We start from the raw sequence: 21374 nt of genomic DNA, 5'->3' as shown, positions 1-21374 counted from the left end.
AAAGGTTGAGTATGAATGTGCCTTTGAGCGACAGAAAAAAAAATTGTGCCGACTCACTGAAGGTACATATGCATCACTGACCGATAAATAGCTATCAAATGCATCTCTTTATTCATTACCTTGCAAATTCTGATGCGTTTCATATTAATTATTTTGCTGTTAGCATGGTAAACAATAAAAAATGAATATCCCTATTAAGAATTAAAAGACAAATAAAATGATAAATACTGAAGCAGAACAACACTAAAGTTTATATATCAATCAATCAATCAATCAATCAATCAATCAATCAATCAATCAATCAATCAATCAATCAATCAATCAATCAATCAATCAATCAATCAATCAATCAATCAATCAATCAATCAATCAATCAATCAATCAATCAGATTAAACACTATTGTTGCTTCACTTTCACTTTCACTTTCACTTTCTTTGTGCAGTTGTTCCCAAACTTTTAAGATATTTTCCTTATCTTCATTGTAGCTCGGAAATAAAGAGCCCATCATAACACTTAAATTATTCTTTACCCCTTACAAAGCCCGCTCGAAGAATATTTATTTTGTTGGAGATTATTATAAAGTGACTCTGATTTGAGTTGGTTTGTGGATGTCAATGAGGAAATCCATAAGCTGTACGTACACTGAACCGATGCAAATTTTGCTCAAAACATCTCTCATGTTGGCATTCTCTAAAAAGCCCTTTACCCGAATTTTGTGCGAATTTAGATTTTGCTCTAAAGTTTCATCCTTCCCAAATAAGTTTATGTACGACACACGATTCCATAAAACGCCTTTCCAGGAGAGATCGAGGAATTTTGTTTCTTAGAGAATAATACGGCTTAGGTGAGAGTTAAAATCCACAATTCTATTAAATTAGACAGGTTTTTGGATTATTGTTTGAATAGGTTGCTACTGGTGGTCATTTTACAGATGAACGACTTCGACTTAATTTTTGTGTTACGGGAATTCTAAAATTATTTTGATCTGAACGCTCTTCGGACAGATTTCTATTTTGAGAGTCTTATCGAAGCTGACCGAGGAAAATACCTCAAACAAATTTAGTGAAGGGTCGATGATGTTTCTCCTCGAGCACTTTTTGTGGGTTAAAATAAACCCCTCGCTTCGGTTCACGAAAATCAATTCGCTCATTTCGAGTTGAAAGTACTCTTCGAACTCTTCCTGAATTGTCAGCCACAGACTGCTGATGCTGACTCCTTCGATCAAACCAATATAAATATACTAATGGAAGAGGCCTAAGTTCTACGCCGTTGTTCGATAGGTATGGGAATTCGAAGTTTTCGGCTTTTTCTTATTTTTTCCGGTATCCGATAAATTTTCCAGTTTTTTCTGAAACAGGAAGTCGATTCTTCGACTGATTTTTGATTTATCTGACTGCTACGGTTCCATGCCAATTGCAACAGATGTAAAAAGAATTAAATAAAGATATAAAGATATATAATAAAGCATATGATGAGCCGACAATTTAATAGATTTACAATAGAGTGAAGTGCTTTGGATAATGACGATAATTAAATAATAGGAGTGCCAATGGAGTAACAGCTGGTCCGCCCCAAATCATCAAGATAGTCACACCAACTCAAGGCCCTTTTCTATAAGAACCTGATATTGCAATCGAGACAACCGTTCACCAATTTCTGCCAAATCTTAACTCCGATCATATGTTTGATCTTCACGATCATTATCAGAAATGTAGTGATGGATAAACTGCCCAGAAACGATGACAATATCTTCGTGAAAAATCCGCTTCTCCCCCAGAAGTTCAACAATTACACATTTGCGGATGAGTTTCTTCGGAAGAATATCTCCAGGGCTTGCCAGCAATGGTACCTTTATGATGTGGCAAATCTAGAGGACGAAGAGTTTGTCGGAACCAAAAATAGGTAAGACTAGCCCTCAGGGATGCTTGGCCTAATCCATGATACTTATGCTCTATGTGAGTATAACTTGTCCAGGCACTCTGCGCCCTTCTAACTCTACAAACCCGCTCTCTTCTTGAAACCTGCCCAATCAATCAATTCCGATATCTATGAGATCACGACCTATCTAAACACCATCGGGCACGTATAGTTCAAAGCATACCACGAAATTCATAAGATGCCTGATGGCTCCATCAACTTCCGCCATGCCAACAACAGATCAATCTCGGTAACACTCTCTATCAACGATCTTCGGGCATTAGAATACCACCGTAGCGATGGAATCACATTGACCTCTTTCAAAAACTCGGTAGCTAACAAATCCAGCGCAATATTTACGATCCCTGAAGGTTTGTTGTCACTTCAGGATATAGTTTCGACAGCCTACCTGAATAAAGTAACCAATAAACTAATGGAATCTGGACTCATGTATATGCCTATTCAGGATCCAACTCCTGTTTTAGTCGACATTCTGATCAATGGAGTATCCTGCTTACTTTTCCCTATCGCTTTATCTCTTCTCTTGCCAGTATTCTTGTACTTGCTGGTCCTCGAAAAGTAAGAGAAGCTCATCCAAATGATGAGGATGAATGGCATGAAAATGCGCAACTTTTGGTTAATCAATTTCCTGTTCGATTTCGTATTGGGGTTGCTGACTAATATCGTATTTTTGGTTTTCGGGTCATTGTTTTTAGGAGGTTCCCTGTTCAAGTAGACGGGCTTGGATGTGTTTGCGGTGATAATGCTGGGCTGGATTCTCGCACAGATAGCCCTAGCCACCTTCTTTCAAGTGTTCCTGACGAGTAGTCGAGCTGCCAACATCATCGGGTACTTGATATCAATATGGACAAACCTCATCGGGGCTACTCTCAGTTTCGCTATTTATCAATATCCTCGGCTTCAACCTTGGCTCTTTACTTGGTATCCGACCTTTGCATTCGACCGACTATTCTATTTGATGCTCACTAAGTGTGGAGAAGGTCACTGCTATAGCTCCTTAGGCTCCTTAGACTCTGAGGCTAAAAACTGCATTACTGTTCTCTATGTGTCATTTATAGTCTTCCAGCTCCTCGGAATGTATCTATTCGAAGTGGTCCCTCAGTAGTTCGGAGTCCGACAAAAAGCTACATTCCCAATAGACTTCCTCATTAAAAAAATAAAGAATAGATCAGGAGCAATTACGCATAAAGTGAGAGACCAAAGTGAACCAGAAATAGACGCAGAATCAATCAGCGAGTATGAGTTACGGCATAGCAAATCTTCTGGGCATAGTGCCTATGACTCATTCATCAAAGAGTAGAAATCAAAGGTGCACGGTATTTCATAGCATTCTGATTATGCTCTTGCAATATCGAATCTAGGCAAGAAATATTAAAATGGAAAGTAAGCTGTTAAAGATTTAAACCTTTTGATCGAAGATAGGGAAGTCTTTGGCTTACTGGGTCCCAATGGAGCAGGCAAAACTACCCTAATTTCAATGATTACTGGGATATTTGCCCCAACTAATGGGGATTGCTACGTAGCGGGGCATAGCATTAAGTCAGATATTGAGCAAGTTCATCTCAATATAGGGGTATGCCCTCAGTTTGATATCCTCTGGCCTCAGCTGACCGTTGAAGAGCATTTATACTTTTATGCACGACTCAGGGGAGCTTCCCGAAAGGAAGAAGATAGTTTGGTTACGAAAGCATTAAAGTAAGTGAATCTTGAGCAATTTAAGACATTTGCTTCTTGCCAGCTTTCAGGGGGAATGAGAAGAAGGCTTTCCGTAGGGATTAGCATGGTTGGCAACCCAAGAATTGTATTTCTGGATGAACCTACAACAGGCTTAGACCCTGAGAATCGACGAAATCTCTGGTAAGTTTTGAACAGCTGCAAATCTGAAAGAGCCTTATTCTTGACAACTCACATGATGGAAGAAGCAGATACGCTATGCAATCGGGTCGGCATCATCACCAATGGTGTGTTGAGAACTGTCGGGACTCAGCAGCAGCTCAAGAAGACATATGGAAGTGGCCATTACTTATCGCTTAACTTATAAATAAAGCAAGAACCAAACACCGAAACCAAATAAAGAACAAAGCACTCCATCCTGAGAGAAAGCACGCTATCGGAAGAATAAATGCATGCCCAAGACTCTATTCTGTCAGAATTCGAAGATGATTCGTCTCGGCGGGCGAACAAACTTAAGAAAATCTATCATGAACACCAACAAAAAATAGCCCAGATTAAATCAGCAATCAAAGAAATGTTCCCAAAATCGTGGATCGATCGCGAAATCAGCGGCTTCTTGAGGTTCGGATTGGAGGATATCAAAGTATCGCGAACGATGAACCAGCTAAATTCTAGTCCAATGGAATAAATCAGAAATAACTGGGGACTAAGTGATAGCAGTTTGGAAGATGTATTTTTGAACGTCATAAAGAAATTCTAGGCCATTGAAATTAAGGAGAGCTTGCTGAGTGATGAGAGTGTTGTGTGGTCGAACAATGTGACTGGAAATGAAGAAAGAAAGTCTATTCAAATTGAATAAGGCGATGATATATGATGATGCATGTATACATCGATAGATAGATGTCAGGTGATATCATGAGAGTTAATAGTTTATTTGGGACAGACTTGGGGTTGGGGTTGGGGTTGGGGTTGGGGTTGGGGTTGGGGTTGGGGTTGGGAAGCTTATTAATAAATATTTTAGTACTGATGCCATTCCTTTTAAAGTACTCTTGCCTCGTGAACGATCAATAAAGCTAGGAATGTTGTTGAGGAGATTCCTTAAATTCAAAAGAGTGGGATGATTGAGCGCCTTTTGGTCTTATCTATAAATTAATGGGCTTTTAATAATCCCTCGAACATGCATTTGATCTATTGAATGGACTTGAGTGCTTGAGTGAACGCGATTGGACAATTATATTGATGTGCCAGTCTCTACACTTTTATAATCTGGTGCTTGAATGCTCATGAATGCTCATGAATGCTCATGAATGCTCATGAATGCTGATTAAAATGAGACCCAATGAAAGATACAAAATATTGATGAAATAAAGTTTGAGCAATGTGATAAAATCCCTCAGCAATTCCGGCTGACACTTCCTCTAACTTCATGCGAATTCCCTACGCTAATGCACTATGCGAATGCACTATGCGAATGCACTATGCGAATGCACTATGCGAATGCCCAAGAATGTGATAAATCCGGATATTAATTAAATAATATGAATATTAATTAATAATAATTTAATCAATGAAATGAGTGGTCCCTTTTACCAGTTACTCCATCTCAATATGCAGTAAATAAATGGCTGGGACTTATAGCAAGGCTGTAGTGTTTTCACCAATCCGCTATTTATACCGGATTGGAGTGTTCTTCACAGCAACAAACATATTCTTTTACTCTTCATTATTTGTGCAGAATCAACTACTATCATTTGATTCTAAGTACCCACATTTCAGGGAAGTTGCTCATTTCAAGCTTAATATACGCGATCGCGATTATCAGATCAGATCATATCGCATCGTATCAATAGCTACTTTTTATGCACTACTGACAGTATTATATTTGAAGTCACTATTCAGAATCACATAATTCCAGTTGAGGTAGATTAGATTAAACAACCAATTATTGGAGGGATAGCAGACGAAATAGATCTCATTGGGAATTTAAATGGAAGCAAATATATTGCTAAAAAGAGAGGCTAGGAATAAGAAAGAATAATAATAAATTTGATTTAATTATCTGTGGCCCAAAATAGTGATAGCAATGCAATTGCGATAATCATGTAATTGTGTGATAGCAATGCAATTGCGAGTTATATATATATAATAATTGTGAGTGATAGTTAGGTCATTGGGATGTCAATACTGCAGAACAGAATTCGATAAATGCTATTTATAGATCGAGCATGGTTTTTCGGTGGCAGTCTAATCGGGTTCTATGTCGGGGTCAAAACTTGTGACTACTACTTCTTCGACGAGAAGAAATTGCTAAAACAGAGGGAAGAGCTTGAGGAGCAGTTCTGGAAAGAACATGGTGAACCAAAGCATATAAAGCCTGTGCTAGTCTAATCTCTTATTAACCCAGGTCAGCAGAGAAATTCGTGGATTCAGATCCTGCTCGGAAAGGACCAATATATTCCGAAAGAGAAGTCGTGATTTATACATATCTACTCATTTATGGGATATGGCATTATAAGCATGTTCATTCATGTGCATTTTAAGGCTAATTCATCCAAACATTTTACTACGATTATTTTGCCATTCGAAATGCAATTCAGATGAGTTTCAAACAGAAAGTGAATCTGTTACTACATTTTAAAAGACTGTCAAGCAGATTGTGATAGGCTTCACTATGAGCTAGCCATCGATACATTTATAGTGGTATTGGTATCGGTGTTGGTGATGATGATAGCCATTGAGTGGATATATAATTCGAGGAGTAGTATATATTATCTTTGATAATATTTGAACTACTAACTACTAACTAAATGCGGTTGAGAACTACTACTACGACTATTTTTATACTAACAGCTCTCTGCCTCTAACTCTCAAACTGCTTCACCCAGCAAAAAGTGGAAGAGTATTTCAAACACTACGATATCAATGGCGATGGAATTTTGAAAAGGTAAGAATATCAAGTGAAATTGGGCCAAGAAGATCGAGCCAATGGGATCTACGAATAGGAGGAATATTACAGAGAATTGACGAGTCTCCTCTTCGATAAGTATGACACCGATTCACAGTAAGGCCTAAACCATGAGTAGTGGCTCATATTTGGCACAGATATCTACGACTACACGCAAATCGACGAGGACTTAGTTAACACTCAATAAACTCCAACACAAAGGATAGAGGTGCTCGAGCATGAACTGGATGAGATGCTCTGACTAAGTGTAAGCAAGGATATTCCAATGATGATATATCTTGAATTAAATAAGATTCAGATTCATGGTTTTCAATCAATCGAAGTTCAGGAGACTTAGCAGATGTTTCTTCTTCTCTGGGTTCCAGAAAATGTTCTTGGTTCTTGTTTGTGTTTCTGCTTCCATTGGGAGATTGCCCTCTTTATATGCGCAATCTTCGTAGTATCGGATTTATGGTCGGGGTGGACTTAATACTGATTGATAATGATTTGGGTTGCTCTGATCTGTAGCATCGCAATAAATTCCTTAATTTTTCAGTTTGGATACACCCAATGGCTTCTATTATTTTTTAAATGCATTTATTGTGCTCGAATGCGGCATCTTATCAGAAGTATCATATAAATATTAGTTTAAGCGCTATGCGAGGAGATAATTGTCTTGCGCTTCTTCTGTTAGTTTCGAGGGTGCTGATGGTTACTTCTTTTTGTACTTATTGGAACTGCTTTAATTCTCACTTGTTTGTTTGGATTTATTTAAAGCTGTTTTGATTGTTTATTTGGGGATTTTGTTGCTTTTGCTATTCAAAGCTGTTGTACTCCACTGTGACACATTGGCCAATCGGATTTTCCTCTCCTGGGAAGTCGATTGATTGATTGGACTAATGTCATTGATCTCATTGCTCCTCTTTTCTATTTTCTTAGTACATTTTTATTGATACTATTTGGCAGTTTTACTATTAACATTTAGGTTTGAATTCAGCGTTCGAGATGATTGCATAGGCGTTAGATTTTGAATCGGAGCATGCAGAGTGCTCAGACTATTCTTTTGTTCATCAAGCAATTCTTCGCTTCTAATTACTTTGTCGACAAGCTCTTTGATAGTCTGGGTGTATTGCTTCTCTAATGCATACCAGTTTCTACGCTAGTTTTCAAGGATGGCCACCCTTTAGATTAGACTATTTTGCTATGAGAGGGATAAAGTGCAGTCTTACTGGTTGTTCTGATACTGTTGTGAGCAATTGAGCGATAAATAAGATTTTCGCTCTTCAAACTACTTTTAGAGCTAAGTCTATCTCTGCGAGATGATCTGCGTTGCTTGCCGCTAATATTCGTTTTGCATTTTGGACAGCTGGTCCTCAAATTAGGCCGCAAGCTAAGCACGCAACTTGGCTTCAAGCTCAGGCAGTATTTCCTTCAGGATCTCATACATCTCTTCGGAGTGCATGTCTAAATTTCAAACAAATTAATTAAGCTGTTGAGACTGCAATGCTTGATTCCTTATTATAATATTAAACTCATCAATTAGGGAGTGGCTTTATTGAGGAATTGTAATTATTGGTATTTGTAGACATTTGTTGTATTTAGTTGGCGCCCATTATGCAGTGCTGCCATAAATAATATTAGATAATATTGGATAGATAGATATGAACTACGAAGAGTAACTCCAAGAAGAAAAACTTTTCCTGGATTTGGCTAAGCTTATCAACGCGCTGAAACAGGAAATATTGAACCCATAGATTCTGGCATTCGAAATCGATCCCTACTAATCTATACATAAGGCCATCAAAGAGCAGGAGGAGCGTATCAAACATTACATTCAGCTCGAACATGACGAAAGTGACATAGCAGATAAGAATCTGAAGCAATAAATTTACAAAAGCGAAGCCTAAAAAATAAGCTACGTTTTAAAGCAGTATGTCCTCGTAAGAATGCAGAAGGTTGATAGATTATTATTTAGATTGAGAAGTATGCCTTTTATTTGATAAAAAATCAAAGTTTCGCAGAGAAAAGGTTGTCACAGAACTAGTTTCATTACATGAAGAGCTTTGCCGAGTTAAAGTACAAATACTTTTAAAAAAATGTCTTGAAGAATTTGGATAAAGCTTATCAAGGTTTGGGAGGGCTTGAAGTCTACTTTTCGAAGATGAATTAAATTAAGTTGCTTGTGGAATCAAAACGTAAAATTATGAGATTATGATAGAATCCAAAGTATAAATTGTAGCACCCGACACCTCTGAGTATGTCTTTGCGCATATCACATCGAACCCGGACTTATCATTGAGGTTTAACCACGATATGAAGGCTGAAAATGTTATGGGATAATCGATTATTCCTTCAGGGTCCATCATATATACGCAGTATAAGAATGTAAAGAATTTATTGGACGATTTGAACGCCGAACTGATATGATATGATATGATATGATGTAAGATGATGCGGTATGATGTGTTATGATGTGATATGGGTTAATTTAATGTGATTATATGAGGTATGATGTGGTCTCATGTGATTTATTCGAAATAATAGTTTTTACTAAGTTCGATGATTTGATTTAATAGATACAGTTTAGAATCAATCAAAAACTTCATTTAGTTTTCCTGCATACCAATCTTTGAGTAAAGTTTCACGAACGATGTGGAGATCAACCATGCCTCCTTTCCCGAACATTCGATTTGCTTTCCCAACTTTCTTGAGCAAATCATCCAATGTCTTATAATCCTGAATACGATAGAAAACTAAAAGCTAATTACGATCCAATTTCGGGGCAGTATCCGTGGGAAAGAAAAGCTTTTTAAGAATGCTTTATTCTTGCGAAGCCAAAGATTCTCCTGTAACACAAAGAGGGTTGGGGATATGAAAAAGGGGGTATGAGGTGGTGTCAGTCAGCTTCAAAGGAGTTTAAATGATTTTCATCCTTTAATTGACCTTCACTGACGCAATAGAAGCATAGTCCTCATTATAAAATTTGACTGATTTCATAATCTGCTTAATTAAGGTATGCTTGCCTGTAAGTGCTTTGCCTACGACAACACATTTTGCTGTTTGCTCTCCAAACATAGTTCCAATCTTATTAAGCAACTCGTCAAGACACCCATTTTTTCGGCGGGGATCGGTAGTGAAATAAACGAACTATATGCTTAAAGCTGTGAGACTATTCTTAATCTTCTAAATTTTCTTTGCAGAGACAGTGTCGATCTTTGAGACTACGGAGAGAACTTTGATGTTTTTTTGTTGGCATTAGTTTCGGAAATCTTGGTTGATACAAAGTTCAGGATTTCTAGCATCAAGCACTTCTAAGACAAGATTTGCATATTCCCATATTCTCTCAATTGAAGTGAAATACTTCTTCGTGAGATGATCCTTGTCTTTGAGGAGGTATTTAGGGTTGTTTTCGAGAGCAGTAATCCCCCACTCTGCTGCATTCAGGGTTTGATTTTCTGCAATTTCTTGTTGCTGCTTGTTCGATTTGAAATGCTGGAGGATGTCTGCCTTGAATGGATAGGAGTTTGGCAACATATTGTCCTTCTCGTTTTCTAAAGATGATGAGTAATGTACTTCTTGGTTTAATGCCAGTGGCTACACATTTCTTGGCTTCTTTTCTCAGTTTCTTCTTGTGTTGTTTTACTTTTCTTTAAATCTTATACTTCGTCTTTAAACTTTTTCGCTTTGATGGCTTACCTTTACCCTTATTCGAAAATTTCACCATTCGATATAATGTATAATATCACAATTATTGGCAATGTTCACAGGAATATTATGCAATCAACGCAGATCTATAAGTCAGCAATATATGTTTGTATTCAAAGGGAAGTATTTCCTCATTCAATACACTTAAAATCTGTGTGCACTGCAAACAAGATAAAATTAAATTAAACATCAGAATCACGCTCCACTCATGATTTTTTTAAAAGAATAGTTCCTCCTTACAGACTCATAGTGTTCCCTCATATTTACAATAGAGCATTCACAATTGCATTTGTAGCATATCAGTAATCTATAATTAAAATGTTCACAACAATCATTCGTCTAAAGAGTTCTCATAAGCCATGAGTAATTTCGAAGAAATATCCTTGAGTTTTTCGACTTTGCCAGCATTTTATAAGTAGTTGGTAATTTGTAAATTTTGGCTATTTGGGAGCATCCTCCCAACATTGCACTTTATTGACTCTGCGGTCAATTTGAAGAGCATTTGTTCCATGAAACTCGTCTTCTTCACTTGCAACATTTTCTTCAATACCTTATTGGAGGTGGTTCTCGTAATTTCTCCAAGCAAGGCAGGAGGGTACTTGAGAAGGAACCTTAATAAATACAAGTCATCATCCATATTCAATAGCTGCTTGATACTTTCCTCGAATTTCCCTCTTTCAGCCAAATCGAGCACTTCGTCCCATGCAGAAATCAAATCATCATTGTCCTCCTCATCAGCTTCGCCGATGTCGTGTTGAAGCCCGCTTTTTTTGTGGAATTTAAGCTCGTTTTTCTATTAGATTGCAACAGTATCTTCGAATTAAATGTCCCCCTTTGCTTGGTATATGCTCTTTTTCAGCTATTACATCTTTTTGAGGTGAGTGGCATCTCGCTTTTGACGTTCGTTATAATTTTAAAGAGATTGGTAATTATTTCCGCCTCCGACTCCGGTATTTTTTATTAAGTATTTCCCTTGAGGAGCAGATATAAACTCATCCCTTGACTATTTGTGTTCCTATTAGTAATCTCCTTGGTTATTCCAAGTTTGGCGACCAACACCTTCTTCGGGGGCTAATTTTTTATCGATGTGCCATGGAGTGCTTGAGGTTTTTGGGTACTGTTGCTGTTATTGTCTTTGGTACTGTTGTTATTGTTTTTAGTACTGTTGCTGGCTCACATTTTATTTGATATTTTTCAGGGATGTAAAATGAATTTCAGGCTGCTATTGGAATACTTTTTAATTTTTATTGGCAAATTATTCATCCCATAGTTTTTTCTTGCTTCTCCAAATACCCAAAGCCCTTCGACCTGGAGCCTGAACTGCCCAAACTTTATCCGTGGATAAATCACCTAACACTTTGATGATTTTATCATAGATTTGCAGTCCATTTTGATCAATTTGCTCCCCGATGATGGCCAAACAGTTGCAAGCTTCTCCTTTGATCTTATAAAAAGTGCTATTCTGTAGGTTGGGGCTATTGGTGGTAGATGCATAGACAACGTAGGATAAGATCTTGTCGACTAATAAGTTCAAGAGGGGCAACAAGTTTAAAATATTGAAGAATTGAAGAATAGTCTGCAGACAAGTTAAGGAAGATTGGTGCATAATCGTGACTTTCTGGGTTATTAAGTATGCATACCTTGAAGAGGACTAAGACCCTTTTCGCCATTTATTTGAAAAACTCATAGTCTTCGTTCATCAGTGAACGCTCTAGTAGGCCGTCCACAATAAACTGGGCTGCTATTTGTGCAATTTTGCCACCTCCTCCGATGATTATTGACTCGAGGCTGTTGTATAGAAGTTTTTTCTTAATTTCGGTGGGCTCTCCTCTCAGGGTGATATCATAAAGTTCCAGCCATGCAGCTTGCCCCGCAACCATGATATTCTCTCTTTTGTTTTTCTCTTCGTTAAAGGACTTCATGATGAGCTCAATAACCCTGAAAACAGTCTTTTCGAGCGAAGGAACTTTATCCAAAGGGTCCAATAGTCCCTTTTCGTAATGCTTTACAATCATCGCTATGACTTGTAGCTCGCTTTCATAGTTTTTATTCCTACTTTCTGCCAAAACAGACAGAAATATTCGAAGATTGTTCGTCGTTTTGTTCTGATGAATGAGCAGATTTATATCCTTGAGGGCCTACGATTAATACTCTCATTTACATTGGCGCGAGTGCTGAGCTATTGAGTTTTTAGCAACTGATCTTTAAAAGAAGTACGCAATGTTTAGCCTTGTTCAAACATTTTTATATTTATCACAAATGAAACTTTACTTTGTTTAAAAATATACGTTATCACAATCCAGAAATACAAATATAATTAGACATAAATGGAGAACCAGGCTTTTTACCCTGATTTTTCAAGGTAGTTCAGTATATTGGCTACAGAGATTTTGCCATTGCCCTTGGAACTCTTTCGTCAGCTATGTGAATGATCTCTGCATGATAATCCTTGGTCATGGAGCAGTTTGGCGGTCGCTTTGGTCTTTAAAACTTCTAATCAAAAGGTTATAAAACTAAAAATTACCCAGCTCTTTTTATCCGAAGTCTATTCTGGCTTAAATACAAATATATCTCCTTAATTTCAATCGACACTTATTTTTGATAGTACACAATAAAATAATTATTCACTCGATTTAATTATTTAATTGTCCCGTTTTGTGTTACTGTTATAAGTAACTATAAACAACCCTATGATTAGTTTTTAAAACTAGTCATAGCAGTAGAGGATATAATCATAATAATAATTATTTAATTCTTTTATATCGCAAATCTTACATCGGTTGCAATTGGCATGGAACTGGAGCAGTCAGATACATCACAAATCAATAGAAGAATCGATTTCCTATATCAGAAAAAGTCCGCAGATTTCAAGTTGTTGGATACCGAAAAAAATAAGAAAAAGCCGAAGATTTCGAATTCCCATACCTACCGAACAACGGAAAACTTGGGCCTCTTCCATGAGTACATTTACACGGGTTTGATCTAAGGAGTCAGCATCAGCAATCTGTGGGAGAAAATTAAGAAAGAGTTCGAAGAGTAAGTTAACCTCGAAATGAGCGAACTCATTTTCGTGAACCGAAGCTAAAAGTCTGTTATAATCGACGAAGGGTAGTCCAATATGAAAAACATCATCGACCCTTCATTCAATTTGTTTGAGGTGTTTTCCTCGATGAGCTTCGATGACACTCTCAAAATTGAAATCTGTCCGAAGCGTGTTCAACTCAAAATAACTATCGAATATGATAATCAATGGCATTCTGCACAAACGCGAATCCAAAGAGTCATTGAATAATACAATAATGCGGATTTTAATTCTCATTTAGATCAAATTATTCTAAATTCAACAAATTTCAGAAGCGCCATTGTCAAAGGCTTTGTATGGAAACATGTGTCGTACCTTAACTTATTTGGGGAGCATGAAAATTTAGAGAACATTCTGAATCAGTATGAAGATCGGGTCAAGAGCTTCAAAGAAAATGCCAAGGCGAAGGAAGTTTGGAGCAAAATTTTCATCGGTGCTATTCACCTGCAGCTGATAGACTTACTCATTGATATCCACAATCCGATTTAAGTCAGAATAATCTGCAGCAAACTTAAATTTCAGACTTTAATCACGCAAGTGTGGTCGAAGATCCAGAATAACTCTAATATTATCACGGACTGTTTATTTCGGAAAAACAATGTAATTGATAAATTCTTAAAAGTATGGGCACAACTTATTGAGAATGAAAACAATGGGCAATGATAGTAAAATGAAAACAACGATAATCTTGGATTTTATTGATGCCATTTACCAACGCTAATTAAATAGCGAAACTATTTTAATTTTAATTTAATGACCATTTTTCTGATTGGTTCTCCAAACTATAAAGTTTCCAAACCTTTTTCGACGATTTCGATAATGCTGATTCTCTAATTATTTGATTCTTTGATTATCTGATTATCTGATTATATGATGCACTTAATAATGATGATAACTATGAACACTGATGCCCATATAATTCGGTCGACATTCCTCACAGATGCTTTAAAGTTCAGACAAATAATAGAGCGAGTTCATCACATATCAATGTTAATTTCAACTCCTCGGGGCGGTGGCATAAACTGTTCGTCTTTGACTTTGACTTCCACATACTTCAGTTTATTGAGGATATCCTTCTTCTTGAGCTATTCGTCTCTTTCTTTGTTGGCAATGGGCACTTCAGTTTTGAATTACTGCAGTTTTCCTTCGGGTCTTTTGTTTCTTTTCTTATTCATCCCACAGAATTCAATGCAAGTCGACATCAATTCGAAATTATTATATGTTTTTTAAAATATCTATATCTATATAAAATCAAGTGAGTTTGAAGGAGTGAAACCAACTTTTTTGGAAAGGGCAAGGGCAAAAACCTCCTTTATAGAGGAAAAATCCTGATTGCCTGATTATGTTTCTCGGGAGTGCCAGCTTCCGTCATCTGGCCTGGTATGGGACTACGATGGGGCAGGCCAGATGGGGCAGGCCAGTTTCACATTCCCTGTGAATTTATATGACTGGCAATATATTTTAATACTAATTTTTTATTGGGATGGGAGATAGTTACACCCATAACCCCCATTTGAGGCGGGATCGTCTTCCTGTAGAATAGAATAATAGAATAATAAAAATAATGACTTACTTTTGGTGCTTTTACGGCGCACCGCCGGAACAACAATCTTCACATCTAACTTCATGAGTTTAACCTCACTCCATTATAATATGAAAATTATTAATTTTTTTCGAATAGATATTTATTTAGACAATTGTTTAACATGTGGACAATGCACCTTTGGTGACTCGTATTTTTTCGACCCAAGCTTCGTCGACCTCAAAATTCATTTTTTCTCAAAACGACATTTTCAAATTCCGACCCAAAAAGGATTATTGGAGATTTCTTCATTCCTTGAACAGAATTTCCATTTCTATCGGCACTTATTTTTTCGATAATATGCAATAAAATAATTTTTCACTCGATTTAATTATTTTATTTTATATCATATCTCACATCGGTTGCAATTGAAATGGAACCGTAGCAGTCAGATAAGTCGAACATCAATCAAAGAATCGATTTCCTGTTTCAGAAAAATTTGGCACATTTCGCGTTGTTGGATACCGAAAAAAATAAGAATAAGTCGAATATTTCGAATTCCCATACCTACAGAACAAAAACAGAGAACTTGGGCCTCTTCCACGAGTACATTTACACGGGTTTGATCTAAGGAGTCAGCATTAGCAGTTTGTGGCCGACAATTAAGGAAGAGTTCGAAGACTACGTTAAGCTCGAAATGAGCGAACTGATCTTCGTGAACCGAAGCGAGTCTGTTTTAATCGACGAAGGGCAGCCCGATATGAAAAACATCATCGACCCTTCATTCAATTTGTTGGAGGTGTTTTCCTCGATGAGCTTCGATGACACTCTCAAAATTTAAATCTGTCCGAAGCGTGTTGAGGTCAAAATAATTATCGAATATGATAATCAATGGCATTCTGCACAACAAAGGTACCATTAATTTAAAAATATTGTGGACTTTAACTCTCAATTAGATCAAATTCTTCGAAATTCAATAAGTTTCTTCGGAGCCTTTTCCGAATTATTTTTATGGAAACGTGTGTCATACCTTAACTTATTTGGGGAGGATGAAAATTTATAGGAAACTCTGAATCGGCACGAAGATCGGGTGAAGAGATTGCTAGAGAATGTCAACTGGTATGAAGTTTTGAACAAAATGTTATTAGGTTCAGTGCACCTGCAACTGATGGACTTACTCATCGATATCCACAAACCGATTTAAGTCAGACTCGCCGTCGAATAACCTTAAAGTTTAATGTCGTTCATCTAGTGGACATTGCAGAGGGCAAAAAATAACTACAATGCTTCGATCAGCTCATTAACTCCAAAAAACAGTGAAGTATTAATCTGTGATTTTATAAAAACATTGGCAGTAATTCGGAAAAAGATGTGAAAGTGATAATAACGATAATTTTGGATTTTATTGATACCATTCACGAACACTAATTAAATATCATATTATCTTAATGTAATGATTATTTTTATGATTGGTTCTTCCAACTATAAAAGTTGCCAAGCCTTCTTTTGACGTACTCGAGAATTCTGATTCCCCAATTCTCTGATTATCTGTATCTCTTGATAATTATGAGAACGATGAAGTTGCAATTAAATTGTGATATCTAAATATTAAAGTAAATCACAGCTAATGATTAACTATAAGTATACTTTGCATTCTTTTTTAAGATTTTATGGGCTTTGTGGACATCGGTGACTTTTTATAGTATTTATAATGAGAATTATGGAGATTTAAGATTGTGTCGATATTACTTTTGCTATAATATAAGTTCACATTTTTGCATTCCTTTATAAAATGGATAGACATCTGCAAGAGTGCAAAATGCTTGTGAGGAAAGTGTTCGAGACACTTTTTCTGACTATTGTAATTATCAAAAGCATTTCATATTAGCATAATTTAAATGAAATTATTGAAATTATTAGATTATGTCAGTTAAAATTTCGATAAAGAGATCTTTCTCGCACTCCCTAATTTAGCCACATCTTTGAGAGCAAGGGTTAGATCTGCGAGTTGCTCGGTTTTCCATATGCTCTGAATGCCTTGATGGAGCTCAAACAAAGTAGACTTCATTTAATTATACTTCGAGTCTTGATGGGAAGCGGCATATCTTCTCCATTGCAATATAATCTCTGGTATATCTGATTAAATCAGATAAATCCTTTTGCGGACCAACCACTCAATGATCTGAGAATTGCAACAGACTATCTATAAATAAAATAGAATATTAGTAAAGAACGCCAAAATATAAAAAAATCTAATTTGTTACTGCTCAGGATTATAAATTTCTTTACTCGAATATTGGCAGCTCCATGTTCTCGAGCGTATGGTTATCTTTGTATGATCGGAAAATTGTTTTGTCGTCGTAAAGCCACATGTTGAGACTGTCGTCGATTATTTACCCCACCTCCTCGAAAGGTTATTTTATATGCAAATCCATTGAATTATTCTCGTCTATTTCGTTGCCGTCAGTGGCTGAAGCCTTGTTATTGCAGCATATTTTTTACTAGCTCTCTTCGACATCGCGCTTATTTTTAGAAAGCATCTCCAAAATGCATTGTTTTTTGTTGGTGTCGTACTTAACGCTGGGTATAAAACAAGGTGTACTTATATAATAGGATTTTATCGATGATTTACTGGAACTTTCTCATTTCGTCCCTAGAGAATTCCTCGGGTAGCTCATAATCGCTATCTTTTTTCTTGCAGTAATGAAAAAGCTGGTAAATGCTCTCTGGTTATAGGAATAGAAGTACATCTCAAACTCGAGTCCTCGTTGCTGATTTCCACTAGATAATTCAAGACGATAGGCTTGAGTTCGCGCACTTGGGATGTGCTATTTTTGGCTCCTATTTTTTTATTGATCTGCCGAATCGATTTGCGCAAAGTCATGTAGAAATAGTTTTTGATAGCTTTCTCGGTTCTGAATATTCAAAATAGCTACCTTCCCGTTAGCATTTTTTAAATTTTTTTCCATTTGCTGCCATAAAACATGTGGCATTTAAAAATAATTTATTACTCTTCTCTTGTCCACGTTTCCTTATTGATTTCAGGGCTGAGGTGATACTTCCATCTGCGAATATTCCTAATGAGTACCTTTCGCGAATTTGCTTGGCGGTTCGATCGAAAGTTAGATGCCCGCTTTTAATGAACTTGAGGATAGCCGGCCATTTCTGGAGCCCATTAATTTGAATAGCCTCGGATATGAGATGATCCTCCTAGATCAGAAAAAGAGGTACTTGTAATGACCATTTTTTGCGTATCGACATCAATATAACTGTTAGTCTTACAGGTGAGCTTATAACAATGATCTTTATAATGCCCAATTAAATCTCCAATTCATGTATATACCTTCCCGAATTCCAAACCTCAACCACAATTACAAATTATCAATACAATCTCAGCTTTCGACCTAACAACGAAGGCCAAACTTAATTCCATTCATTTAGATGCAGAAACCATGAACAGGATTGTTCGGCCTGGATGGACTTTCGTTACTACTTATTTTGTATAGGATATTTTAAACGTAAATGTTGATGATAATGTTTAAATTATTTTGCTTTAGTTATGGTTGTATGGGAAAATCTTGTCTACCCGAAGATGATCGAAGTTAATTTTCGTCTATGTTTGTTTCAGTTACATTATTGAATAATGTATCAAAGAATTATGTATATATGCGTATGTGTATATTCAAATTTCGACTTATATATTAAACAATTAAGACTACCCTATTGCTTAATTTTATATTATGCTATTTATTGCTCATTATTTCTGAGAAGAATCCGATACTCTGAACTCTATCTTATCCTGATGCCAATATTGCATTTTCGTTTTTATTTGCTAAATTTAATTCAATAAAGCTACTTCAATCCATTATGATTTAGTATATTAATCTCAATATCTCGTTTAGGTACATTCTTTCTCTGTGGAAAGGGTTGGGGTTGGGGTTGGGGTTGGGGTTGGGGTTGGGGTTGGGGTTGGGGTTGGGGTTGGGGTTGGGTATCAATGTAGAAATTAGATAGGAAGCATGAATAGAAATAACAATTGTCATGGTCATTGAAAAGCTTTATCAATCATTCTCTTCGCTTTTTTAGTCTTAGGGGATGAACATGTCGAACTCTTCTTATTGATGAATGTCCCTTCCTCTGAATTTTCGCTTTTCTTCCCCTGGTTGGATGTATTTTAACTATTTCTTCTCACTGGTGATATATCCGCGGCCACTGTTGTGATAGAATACTGACTATTTCCCCCATAGGATGTATGCTCCGTAGCTCAGGATCAGTTAGGGTTTCTCCTCGATTGACCACTTCATGCAATGTCCAAAGGTATCCTCGACAAAGCTGACAGTTTTTGTTTTTTTGCCGACATGCGGGTCATAATTGCCTTCAGGGCTAAAAATGACATCTAAGTAATACTTCTTTGAGGCAATATGAACCTTATCGTACCAAAAGCTCAAAGGCACCAAAGGCAACCCAAACTTCCTTTCAAAAGTGTCACAGATGGCATCAGTGAGCTCCTAAATATTGACAATCGGGTTGAAAGTAGGCTCTTTCCCTGCAACTTTAACAATAAACTTTTTCATTTATTTGTTGTGGAGCATCTTTGGCACAGTATTGAAATATGACTTATTCATGAATGTGACATAGTTCACTTCTCCACGATGCTACCTCATTGCAGATAAAACCTTTGCGAAATCAATATTGCCGTCAATGACATGGTCATGTTGATAGATGAGCACATGGTCAGCCACAGCCAGCTTCTCCATTGCATACTTAATGTTTTCCGCGAATCCATACCGAGCTTATCTTTCGATGAAAATGTATCTTTTTTAGTCCGAGTATTTAGAACGCAGGGCCGATATATATTGTTGGTATTTGAGGAATGTGTCTTATGTGACGAGTCCCGTTTTGTATTTATCTTATTTCTCTGAGATCTTGGCGCCATCGCAGATAATGTAGATCGGGATGTCTGATAGCTATTAAAAACGAATGAGGGACTCCAGAGATTGATCCATGATATCGGTGGAAGGATGGGATGGAATTGGACTTGTTGTCACTATTATTGATAGCTCTTATCTTGAAATTTTGGGCTTATCCTGACAACTGGATGAGGGCTTCATTTTTATTAATTAATAAACCTATAGTCTATTGCTTTCTCTTATATTTTAATCAAGGATGTAGGCATAAATCAGTAATATGTGAAAACTAAAGGAAGCAGAAGAAGAAGTGCAGTGTATTAACTTTCTATGCATGCATGCTGTCATATGTGTAAATATATATGTTTGTATAATGGTGAATACTTTTAAAATCCTCAAATCTTAAAACCTACATACACCATTCTCAATAATAGCACATCATAGTGTATATTGCGAGCTATAATTCATAATCATTATTATTGTCTCAACAATGCAGAAATAGGTCAAGAAAAAGAAGCTCTTTGACGATGAAGAGGACCAGTACCCAATTCAATAAGAAAACATTATTCATGCGAATCGTGTATTATAACCATATAGCATGCGAGCCATCGTTGAGGATAATTAATAATAGGCTTTGCCTTAGTTTGCCAAATTTGGTCTCTCTGAGTAACTTGTAAAGGCCCTGAACAAAATGGGATATACCAATACAACAAAAATACAAGCGAGGGCTTTAGAACACAGTCTCAAAGATGGAGATCTTTTATGTTTATCAGAAACGGGAAGTGGAAAGACATTATCATTTCTGATTCCGATAATAGATTATATTTTGAAGAATGACCCGGGCTCAATGGCTGGACGCGCATGTATCCTGCTACCAACAAGATAGTTATGCATACAGGTTGAAGACTATCTGATTAGATTCCGAGAGCAGGGGCTAGATAAATGCACTTCTATTGTGCTGCATGGAGGCGCGGACACCAAAATGAAGCAAGTCTTAGAACTAACCAAGAAACCATGCATCATCATCGGCACTCCAGGACGAGTGCTTGACCATCTGCAGAACACAAAGGGCTTTCATTTAAAAAATTTAAAGCATTTGGTCCTAGATGAAGCCGACAAGCTCTTAAACTTAGACTTCGAAAAACAGATCGGAGATATCCTTGAAATTCTCCCGAAGCAGTCCCGAAACGCATACCTCTACTCAGCAACCCTCACTTCAAAGGTCGAGAAGCTGCAGCGAGTATCATTGAAAAGCCCAGTAAGAATCGAAGTCAACCTAAAATACAAAACAGTCGCACAACTCGATGAGTCGTATGTTTTCATCCCCTCGAAGTGGAAGGACTGCTACTTGGTTTATCTCTTGAACAAATATAAAAAAGACAGAATTATCGTGTTCGGGAAGACCTGTCTTGGAGTTGAGCGAGTTTATTTAACTTTAAAATAGCTGAAGTTCAGTGCTTAGTGCCTGCATGGGGAGTTGTCTCAGCCGCAGAGGGTCAAGAGCTTAGAGAAGTTTAAGAATAATTTGGTGAAGGTTTTAGTGTGTACGGATGTGGCCTCGAGGGGCATCGACATCCCCGATATCGATATTGTGATTAACT

General features: G+C 36.9%; 1 protein-coding gene across 1 annotated transcript; it reads left to right on the top strand.

Annotated features, from left to right (window-relative positions):
* Positions 1-20464: 20464 nt before the first annotated feature.
* Positions 20465-21084, top strand: LOC148298828 (uncharacterized; the record flags this gene model as incomplete). Its single annotated transcript, XM_088276620.1, has 2 exons — positions 20465-20623; positions 20672-21084. Coding segments are annotated over exons 1-2 (572 nt in total), but the record flags the coding sequence as incomplete, so codon positions are not given.
* Between the last annotated feature and the right edge of the window lie 290 nt (positions 21085-21374).

This window comes from Brachycentrus maculatus, unplaced genomic scaffold (genome assembly GCF_059751285.1).
Source record: "Brachycentrus maculatus isolate JH-2025_06_01 unplaced genomic scaffold, ASM5975128v1 h1tg001551l, whole genome shotgun sequence".
Classification (NCBI taxonomy): domain Eukaryota; kingdom Metazoa; phylum Arthropoda; class Insecta; order Trichoptera; family Brachycentridae; genus Brachycentrus; species Brachycentrus maculatus.
The sequence above is the reverse complement of the archived record's forward strand: the minus strand, read 5'-3'. Positions and strand labels throughout refer to the sequence as shown.